The sequence below is a fragment of the Bos taurus genome, chromosome 29 (assembly GCF_002263795.3).
Source record: "Bos taurus isolate L1 Dominette 01449 registration number 42190680 breed Hereford chromosome 29, ARS-UCD2.0, whole genome shotgun sequence".
NCBI lineage: Eukaryota > Metazoa > Chordata > Mammalia > Artiodactyla > Bovidae > Bos > Bos taurus.
The window spans coordinates 1,737,795-1,748,893 of record NC_037356.1 but is presented as its reverse complement, the minus strand read 5'-3'; the positions used below and the strand labels follow the sequence as shown (position 1 = coordinate 1,748,893).

At 38.0% G+C, this 11,099-nt stretch overlaps 1 protein-coding gene across 2 annotated transcripts in view; it reads right to left on the bottom strand.

The window, feature by feature from the left end:
• Positions 1–5,507: 5,507 nt before the first annotated feature.
• The window catches only part of SLC36A4 (solute carrier family 36 member 4), a 41,814-nt gene continuing 36,222 nt past the window's right edge, over positions 5,508–11,099 (bottom strand). Inside the window, exon 11 of one of the 2 annotated variants that reach the window (NM_001282523.1) lies at positions 5,508–9,674. In NM_001282523.1, the coding sequence (NP_001269452.1) occupies positions 9,367–9,674 (308 nt within the window). In that variant the 3' untranslated portion in view covers positions 5,508–9,366. The remainder of the gene's footprint in view (positions 9,675–11,099) is intronic. The other variant, XM_010820778.4, reaches the window with a different exon arrangement.

Genomic DNA, 11,099 nt, shown 5'->3' with positions numbered 1-11,099 from the left:
TGGTTTGCTCATTGTTCTCACGGAGCATTAATTTTAAGTGAATAGAAAGAGACACAATAAGTACTTAAGTTATAAAAATGGAACATAATATTAATGGCGAAAATAATTGTTTCATGTCTGTGGAAGAGACATGATCTCATTGCTAACCTTTTTCACTTTTGTCTCAATAATTCAAGCATTAGGTTCTACAAGCATTATGCTTCTTTCCTGTCTCTTACTGCTACTAAATTAGAGGCTAAAATGACAGTTATCGATGATTGGGAATGTGAGTGCTTGATGGCTCCATCTGATTAATCTGGATACTCAAGTCAAATATTGTTTGTTATTTAGGCGCTCAGCTGTGTCTGACTCTTTTGCAACCCCATGGACTATAGACCGCCAGGCTCCTCTCTCTATGGGATTTCCCAGGCAAGAATACTGGAGTGGATTGCCACTTCTCTAGGGGATCTTCCCTACCCAGGGATAGATCCCGTGTCTCCTGAATTGGCAGGCAGATTCTTAACTGCTGAGCTGCTGGGGAAGCCCATTCAAGTCAAACATGGACCTGAAATTAAAGGAGAGATTTAATAAGTAGTACCTTGAAAACTCTAAATCCACAATTATATCGAAATGTGGCAGTTTGAGTTTACTTGAGGATAGTGACAAACGAATTCTCAGTCTACCCTGGTCACATTTCATTCTGTCAAGCAATTGTTTCCATTTTATTGCTGCATCTTGATGTGGCTTTTAAGGATACCCAAGATTTCACTGTCTTGTTTTCTCTAATGAGAAATAAAATCATCAAATATTGGAATGAATCAATTTCCTGGTAACTGGAGCATTTTTACTAGCTTGTCTTGTCTTGTCTTAATTCTGCCACCTTATCCTCACCATGGAAGACTGGCAAAAGTTTATTTCTCCTGTGGTGAGTTCAGGCTTGTTAAGAGAATTGAAGATATTGCTGAGATGCACTGTGCATTTGAAATGATAGAAATGGCGTTTATTGAGATTATTAACGCCATGAAGAAGTGTCCCATCCCTGATTTTACAGCTCCGAGGAGCACATTCTTCTCTGCCAGCCAGCATTCCTCAGTGATGAAAAGCAGTGTTGCACATTCACCCCCCATTTCTTGGCAGAATGTGCTCGAAAGGTGGATATTCAATAGGTGCAATCTGATGGTAGTTATAATTTTCACTATTTCCTTAAACACAAAATTGCGATCAGGAGGCTGTGTCACCACAGATTGTTAATTAACCCCTGAAAACCAAGCAGTGCGTGGGTTTGCATTCAGGGACGGTGTTCTGTTCTCATGAGAATCTGGGCCCTTGGCAGAACTGAGCACAGCACATCGCCAGTCTGCATGATGGCTCCAAAAGAAACTTTACATCAGAACATCCCTTGTCCTGTGGTTTGGATTTTCTGTTACAGTATCACTGAGTCATCAAGCACTTCCTCCACGTGCATACTCCCCTGCAGTGGCCGAAAAGAGAAACGCTGAGGCACACTGTTTGATGAGCATCTTCCACCACTGATACTATGCCATTTCCAGCAGTGGTCTTTTGTAAATTTTTAAATTTGTAATTTTTATTGAAGCATAGTTGATGAACAATATTGTATATGTTAAAGATATACAATATAATGATTCACAATTTTTAGAGCTAATACTCCACCTACAGTTGATTACAAAATATTGGCTACATTTCCCCATGTTGTACACTATATCCTTGTAGTGTATTTTATACCTAATGGTTTGTGCCTCTTACTCCTCTGTCCCTATATTGCCCCTGACCCCTCCCCTGTCCCCACTGGGAACCACTAGTTTGGTCTCCAGTTGCTGCAAGTGGCAGGATTTCCTTCTTTTTTAAAGCTGAACAATATTCCATTGTATATATACACACCACGTCTTTTTCCATTCATCCGTTGACGGACACTTAGGTTCATAGCAGCAGTGTAAATAATGATGCTATGAACAACGTGGTACATGTGTCTTTCTGAATTAGTGTTTTCATTTTTTTTCAGATATAGATCCAGGAGTGAAATTTCTGGGTCATAATGGTAGTTCAGTTTTTAGTTTTTGTGGAGAAACCTCCATACTGTTTTCTAGCAGTGTTTTTTGATATAGATTTTGACTGGTTATTAACATTGGGTGGCCAGAGTTACCGGGATATAGGAAAAAATAACCCAGATCCCTTTTTTTCCAAGAGGAGTATAATTTGATGTCTCTTGTATTTTTCCAGTGGCAAAATTCATATGTTTTATACTGAAAGGTATGACTATGGTCACTCATCGCCACAGAGCACTCTGCTTTATGCGCTAATAATACACTCGGGCAAAGCCTCGTTAAACACAATGTACTGGAGCAAATGAATTTTCAGTTAAACTAAATCCAATTTCCAGCCATCATTTCTATTCTTCTTAACTTCATTTTCACCTCTAGCTATTCTTACACAATAATCATCTTGGCAGTCACTTTTCCCACACGGATAGGTTCTCGTTCTTGCCCTGCACTGAGGTTCATCTCTGTCGTATACAGCGACGCACTTTGACAAGAGGTAGCTTCTCAGAAAGGACTTCCCAGGGGGCGCTAGTGGTAAAGAATCCACCTGCCAATGCAGGAGATGCAAGACATGCAGGTTCGATCCCTGGGTTGGGAAGTTCCTCTAGAGTAGGAAGTGGCAATCCTCTCCAGTATTCTTGCCTGAAAAATTCTATGAACAGAGGAGCCCAGCAGGCTGCAATTCATGGGATCACAAAGAGTCAGGTGCGACTGAGCACAGAGCACAGACAGAGCTTCTCAGAACAGCCAGAGAGTATTCAACTTTGCGAGACGATTCCAAACATCTAAATGTGTGACTCTTACCAGCAGGGATCCCTTGAGCATCAAAAGTTCAGGAAAATACCCTCAGATATCAGGACTAGATATTATACTTTAGACACATACTCCTTTTTAGGCAGAAATGGACATTTGCATTCTAGGTCATATATATATTTTCATATGATAAACAGAAAGTATAACCTCTGCTTTTTTTTCTACAAAACAATCTGCTTATATAAAGCATGAAGACATAAAGGTTTGCGAAGGAGGGTTTTCAGTCTTTTCCTTAAGGACCTTACACCCATTACCAGAAGTTCATGAATATGTGTTTAAGGCTTGATTCATTCAGAGGATGTTCTCTAAGACAACTGCTGAGCTCACATATAAAGTGAAAAAGAGTTGGCCACAGTTGTTCAATAAATACACACAAGGCTGGAAGAGTCAGTACAAAAATATGACTTGGCCCCTGCACGCAAAGATTTTATTAAATACCAGAACTCTAATACGGGGTTTTCCTTTTTATTCCTTTAACTGAATGATTTTCCTTACCATTTATTCAACAAATATCTTTTACATCTCCAAAGTGCCTGATTGATAGGCTTCTAGTATTGAACACAGTTGACAAAATTGCCTACATACACACACACACACAGACACACACACACACACATATATGGTATGCTTATAGAACTCCCAATTTAACGGACAGACAGACCCAGAAACTGAATTACCCTAGTGAGCAAAGTGGGATAGTAAACCTAAGATCATTTTCTAGTATGAAGGAAAGAGTGCACAGTTCTGGGTGGAGGAGAGGGTAAACGGGAAAGCTTCCTGATAGAAGACACGCCTAAGTTGAATCTTAAGAATAAGCAGGGCTTGGCCAGAAAACAGTGGAGGAGAAAGTAGAAAGTATTTCAGCATGAAGACATGACGGTCATGCCGATGAAAACCAGCTGGTGTGTGGTGTGTTGCTGGTGCAGCTGGTGCTGCTGGAACCTGGAGGCTAAGATAGGGAGGGAGGCCTCGGTCTTCACACAGCTGAGGTTGGGGAAGGAGAAAAGATTTACGGCAGGGGAGTCACAAGCTCAGTGTTTTGAGCACCTACTCTGTGCCCTAATAGTGTGATGAGCTGCTGAAGCTACAAAAGTATGTAAGGCCCCGTAGGCCTGTGATCTGAAGCTGCTTGCTTCTGCACTACCCATTTTTTCCAGCACTTTCTTGTTCTACTCAAGACCTGCTCAGCCTTGACCCACACCCAGCACAGCTTTCCTCTCCACACAGTGCTGGTTGGAGGGTCAGTGTCCAGTCCTCGTCCTGTAGGCCAGATCTAGATCCAGGATGGAGGATGGGGAAGTTACTCCCAAATTCCTTGGCAAGATTAATACGTTAGGTCTTATTTGAGAAGCATTGTATTGTCTCCTACCGTGTCATCCTGTACTTCACAGCTTCAGGAAACGGTGACGACCAAAGACCTCCATACCATTGCAAACAAGTCCACCTCCATGGGGAAACTTTGAACCAAACCCATTCTTCAGAAACAGATGTACCTCTTCCAAGAATTTTTTCCCCTTGGGTCCGTGGACCCCTTGAAATGGGAGCTCCATCAATCTGTTTGTAAAATTCAAAATTTTACAAAGAGAATTTGCTTATCTGTTAAGAACAAACACTAAACTTTCTATATTTAACAAAAAAACCCAAAGTTAATTTTACAAAATGGTCATTTTTTTTTCATCCAACAAGTATCCCATAGGGCTTTTCATTGAATTTACATCTCTCTTATGTACCCACTCCTATCCACACCCTGTAATTTTTTTTTTTTTTGGTCTTTATATTCCATCTTTTTTTTTTTTTTTTAACAAAAGCATGTACTACTACTAAGCCTTTATAAACTCCCTGTTCCTCTCTCAAAACCCTATTTCTCTCACTGCCTTCTTTTAACTAAGCAGTAAAACGTAAAACCCATCTCTTTCTCTTAGCACCATGGTTTATATCCTGATTATCTTCCTGTCTTGGTCCAAAAGCGTATTTTTATAGAGCTGCAGTTAAAAAATTAACTCTTTGTATTTATTCTTTACCAAATTACTAATCTTCAGTAGAACGTTAGTAGAATAATGTAATCTCTAAGCTAAAATATTACTATTGTACTGTAGGCTCTGGAGGCTAAAATTGTACATAGGCTAAAATATCACAATTTATGATTTCTTTAGTGTTGAATATTTAGGTTGTTTTCAGCTGTTCACTATTACACATGAGGCTGCCAATGCACCTTTAGGTATAGAATGTTTCTCTTCTGATGAACTATGGAATGCCCTTTTCTTAAGTTCACAAGAGCAGAACTATTGCTGTCAAGGTATAAATACCTTTATGGTCTTTGATTCGGGGTTGGCATACTGCAAGCAAAACGTATTAGTGTGACTGGTACAGTCTTGACCCTATGAGAACGGTAAATGATGGCATGGCTGTGGCACTGGCAGACTGCCCTCCCAGCATTTACTCTGCAGGAAGTTCAGGTCACTGTTTTGAGCGTGACCTTCCATTCTCAGTCAGCTTCGGTTCTTGTATCTTGGTGGTGCATAACAACAGCTTCCAATGTAGAAGGTCACGTGACAAGGAACTAACCTCAAAGACTGATTAAAATGTTACAGTAGAATATACCAGTGCCCTTTGCAGTTCATGACATTTGCATCATTTAACCTTCTAAAAGACAAATTTATTTTAAAAAGGCATTTGCAAGCAAAATAATATTTTATTGAAAATTCAGAAGTTACAGTACTTTTAAAGACTTTTTTTCATATTATAAAGAAAAATAAGTTAAAAGAAATATAATTGACTCAAGTGCACTGATACGTAGTTTTCACTCAAACAAACAACATCATTTCAAGAAACAAAACTCCACAGCTTAATTTATTCATGGTACAAGCGTGTGTTTTCCTATTTGTTATCAAGAAAACTCTAAAGGAATCATTTTCAGGGTGATCTTTCAACACACATCTGTCTGGATCCAATTTAAATGGGAAATTATATTAGTATATAACACAGAGTACTGGAATGTATATATGTGGATACATCAGGGCTAGGTAACCTTGACATATAATTTTAAGAATGAGAGTGATTTGTCATTTCATTTTATCATAGGGCAATAAATAACATTTCTAAAGCATGTTTTCTTATCTCCTAGGTCAGAACCAACAACTTTGAGAATGGAGTTTAGCCTAGTGAGCACCAGTGGCATGAATAAGATTATGGGTAACCATACTGCCAAATTGTTAATTATTTCAGTCAGCCGTTTAATGTTAGAAGTATGTTGTTATACCTTTAGATCAAAGTCTCTCAAATTGTTTTATGAAGGGGAGCTAACTGAGGCAAAAAGATAAAAATACTCATTTAAAAAAAATTCATTTTATAGCATTGCCTTTGTTTTTACCAAGTTATTTTCTCAACAGAAAATATTCACTGAGCCACTGGTATCAGTTAAATAATTTTATTTACTTCTATTAGCTCTGTTATGTATCTTCTCCCTTGCACATGAAGAAATGAGGGAATACATATTATCAGTAAACAAATGCACTTCTCAGCTGCTGTTCTGACCTCTCTGGCATGTCAGCCCCAGAGGAGATGTCACAGGTAAGCTAGAGTAAATAAAGCATGCCCACAGCTGGACATGTCACTGATATAGAATTTCAATTAATATCCCAATTAATATCTGTATAGCACTTTACAGTTAGCTTTTCTACAACTACTACAAAAATACTGAATGAAATTAGGCCACGTCAGGACATTTACAACATGCATCATTTTATGCATATTGCATAAAACACTTACAAAAATATTAAGTGCATCATACAGACAAGAGGCAGAAATCATTTCAACAGAGGAGAATCCAGAGGGCAGGATTAAAACATAATGTGGCATTTGCTAACATAGTATGTTTTTCATTTGGTAAGACTATACAAACTGGTCTTTAAGAAAAACTAGGTCTTATTTCTTCACTTGTGGAGAAACCATACCATTCAGGGAAAAGCAGATCCTTTGATAAAATAGAAAGGTCTGAGAGTCAGTGTTTTGATAAGCGGACTCTGAAACGAGAAACCCTTTTGGCTGGAAAGGAACAGAGGTGACTGGCTTATCTCCGAGGTTTTCAGGGGTGAATAATGTTTTCCTTTACCTTCCCCCTTCCAGTAGTAAAGTTCATAGGACACCTGGCTGGCTTTCCAAGGTGTTTTACTGTGGTGGCAGATGAAACGCTGACGTCATTTTAGCCAGAATGCAATGGGCCAAAGATACTGGATAAAAACTGGACAGGTGCGACCACTCTCATTTTTTCAGGTCCCCAAATAAAAGTCAATAGCTGGTTTGATCAAAGCATCTTCTCTAATAACATTCAGAAAATGTTATGACTCATTAAAAATAATTTTCAAAGGAAAAATACTGCTTGATTTTTTTGCAAATAAAATAAATCATCAAAATCCTTATAGAGTGCATTTGCATCTACATAGTGTTTCTTGTTAAGAACTAGAACTGTTCTCCACCTCTTCCTTTCTGCATTTCAACCTGACTCTGAAAATATACTCAACATTTGTTCACAATAAATTAAAATTTATATATTGCTATGATTAACCACTTGATATTTCACTAAAGTTGATACATTTCATAAAGAAAATAAACAAAGGCAAAACTACAAAAATAAAATTTCACACAGACTAGAAATATTATCTGAGACAGCTGACAAAAACTCTAATAGTGCTTTGTATCAAATAATAGTTTTCAAGTCACTTTATACCAAACTACATATCTTAAAAAAAATACCTAATTTACTCTTATATTCAAGGTTATATAACATTAGCTTCAATGGCAATTACTTTTCCTAAAATTTCTTCCACATTTTCCCAACATGACTAAAGGTTCAACACAACAGATTTGACATAAAAGTGTCATAAATAATTATTGGTGATTCTTGACGCAAATGTTTTTTTTTAAGTTTAATGCTGATGAATTTGTACCAAAACAAAGCTTCTGATATACCTTTAGGATTATGCTCAAGTCTATGATGTAAGCAAAAAATACTTGAACGGACATTTACATACAAAAATAGAGACTATATACACTGCAGTGATCTTGGTGATATCTTTCACCAACCTGACTAAAAAATTCAATGAGTTTTAAATTATGATTTAAAAAAAAATTAAGATTCTCAATTTTAAATTTAACCATTTTCATCTTTCATGCCTACTGAGATTCTTTGTTTTGGTTAATAACTGGACTTGAAAAATATGGAGGAATAGAATAGAATGCATTTCTCTGGAAGAAGCCTGGAGCTCTCAGTATTTAACAGTTTATTATTATCTCAATTTTCCCTTGGCTTGAATCTTTCTTATTTGCCCATGCGGAGCAATAGAAGGCTCTGATGAGGAAGGCCATAAGGCCAGAAAGAGGGCACAGGTCCTGCATCATGCCAGGTGCCTACTTTTTTGTCATTAGGAAAGATGGCACCTACAAACCTGCTGCTGCTGCTAAGTCGCTTCAGTCGTGCCTGACTCTGTGCGACCCCATAGACGGCAGCCCACCAGGCTCCCCCGTCCCTGGGATTCTCCAGGCAAGAGTACTGGAGTGGGCTGCCATTGCCTTCTCCACCTACAAACCTAGAAAGGAAGAAACAGTAAGGACAGCTAAAGCCACACACAGGACAGCTGGGCACTGTCCACCTGCCAGAAGCTGAACCAGCAAGGTGTTTCTACTGCTTCATTAAAGCGCTGCTTCTGCCCCACAGCCGTGCTGCAGGCTTTTCAGAGCTCCGTCTTCTCAGGTCACATGCACTTGGCAAACATCATATTAAACCGACTTAACACTAAAGTTGAACTGAACATAATTTATTCTTTTTCTAGGATGTGACATGAAAGATAAAAAATCCTGGACCAGGAATCCAAAGATCATGTTCTCTTGATCTCAAGCTGAGTGGTCTCAATCAAGTTAACTTTAACCATCCTGGGTATCTATTTCCACATGTAAAAAAAAAAAAAAAAACAAGGGAATTTGTATTCCACAACTTTTAAAGTCTCTTTCAAATCTGGTTGAAACAGTAAGTCAGACTCTTGCACAGGTCCTCTTGATTGGGGGATTTTCTGATGCTTACATCATGGCTAATGAAGGTTTTTCTAAACTTCCAAAGGGTAAATGTAAGTATCTGGCTCTCTAATAAAAACACAACTGAGATATTTCTATACTAACATGAAGGATACTTTGAAATTCATTAGGGTGGTCAGATTTCAGCTACCTATACCTTCTTCTTTAATTCTTTTAATGCTGAAACCCTGTTCTCTCCTCAACCAGGTGACAAAAGAACAGCATGGAGGTAAAAGACAGAATCTCGGTTGAATCATCTCTGACTGAAAGACAAGTAATAGAGTATTTCTTTAATTATTTAACATTTTAATCTTTTCAATTTTCAAAACTAAAATTTTTGAAATTGCTGCTAATACTTAAAACCAAGAAATATGTTGTAGCTTATCAGTACTGCCATGTCCTAGTGGTTCTTAAATCATTTTGAAACCGGAGACTCATCTCTCTGCTCCTACTATTTCAAACCCGATGTAAAGCATGTGGAATTCAAATTTAAAGAGGGGCCGTGTGGAGTGCTAGTGATAGCTCTGGGAGTAGGATAAATAATTTCTTCAACAGTTACATATGTCCCTAATAAGAAACCAACAACCCCAGTGAACACGATGGAAACGTTCTTCAGGACCATCCATATACTGTAGTGCTCCTTAGAGAACGTGAGAATTTCAACCAGGGGCGGCAGGATCAGGGCCAGCGTGCTGCTGCTCACAGCTCCGACGAACGCGATCACAATGTCTAAACGAGGAATGAGGATTGCGCCGGCACCTAGAAAATTGAAAATACAAATTTTCCTTATGTAAATATGTAATACCTACGTAAACACTAACTGCAGATACTTTCAACACATTAAAATTAACTGATGCAAGTAGGCACTATGAGACTATTGCTTGCAGAAGCATCTGTCATGTTTTGTTCTGAGCTAAAAATGAAAATAAAGAAAGAAACCAAAACACTGAGTGATGTTTCTCAGAGTTTGACTTATCAATAGGGCTTCTTACATAAACAACTTTTAATTTTTGCTATGAGGTTTTGGGTAAAGAATGCATATTCTGCCATTAAGCTCATTCTATAAAACACAAAATCTGGGCTGGTATGGTATAAACAAATGGTTAAATCAAAGAGAAGAGATAACTATTTCTTACATTAGAATTCCAATTAACCAAAATAGAAGAAACCATGGAAACAGAAAATCATTATTAAGTAAACACTACAGTAATAACTGTTGCAGGAAAAGTCAATGAAGGATCCTAAAATTAATGGGCAAAAGGCTCAGACAACAAAGAATTTTCCTGCAATGCAGGAGACCTGGGTTGGATCCCTGGGTCAGAAAATCCCCTGGAGAAGGAAATGGCAACTCACTCCAGTATTCTTGCCTGGAATATCCAATGGATGGAGGAGCCTGGCAGGCTACAGTCCATGGAGTTGCAAAGAGTTGGACACAACTGAGCGACTAACACTTTACACTTTTTTTTTTTTAAACACCAACTGTATAACAACAGGAAATACCCCTATTAAAAACTCATTAATTATAAAGGGAAAAAAAGAGCACCTTTACTGTGAAGACACCTGACAGACACCACCTTAACCAAGTGATCAAAGTTAACATCAGCAGTCATAAGCCATGATATGATGTACTGAGAAGTGCAAAGCATCACCTGTGGATTCTTGTTAAAGATGCTTAACTTCAACCTAATCAGAAGAAAGCATCACACAAGTCTACACTGAAGGAAATTCTACAGCATTACTGACACTTCAAAGATGTCAAGGTTAAATGAAGACCAAAAAAGATAACTGTCAAGACTGGCGGAGTCTAGCAGACTTGACAACTAAATTCAAGCGGGACCTTGAATTGGCTCCTGGATCAGAAAAAGGGAAAACCAGTGAAAGCAAAATGACGTCTGCAGATGAGTCAGCAGCATTTTATCGATGTTAATTTCCTGGCTTTAACAGTTGTGGTATGTAAGCTACTAACATTAGAGGAAACAGAGTAAAGGGTTTATGGTAATTCTACTGTCTTGTACAGCTTTTCTAAGCTATTTAAAAATGAAAAGATAAAAAAAATTATGCACCATTATTGTCAGCAGGATTTTATGCCAAGCTATTGACAAGTTTTCTGCAAGTTTTGATCCAGCACTTTTTTTATCTTATCTTACCAAAAGGTATCAACAGAAGGTTTGCAAAAATCGAGAC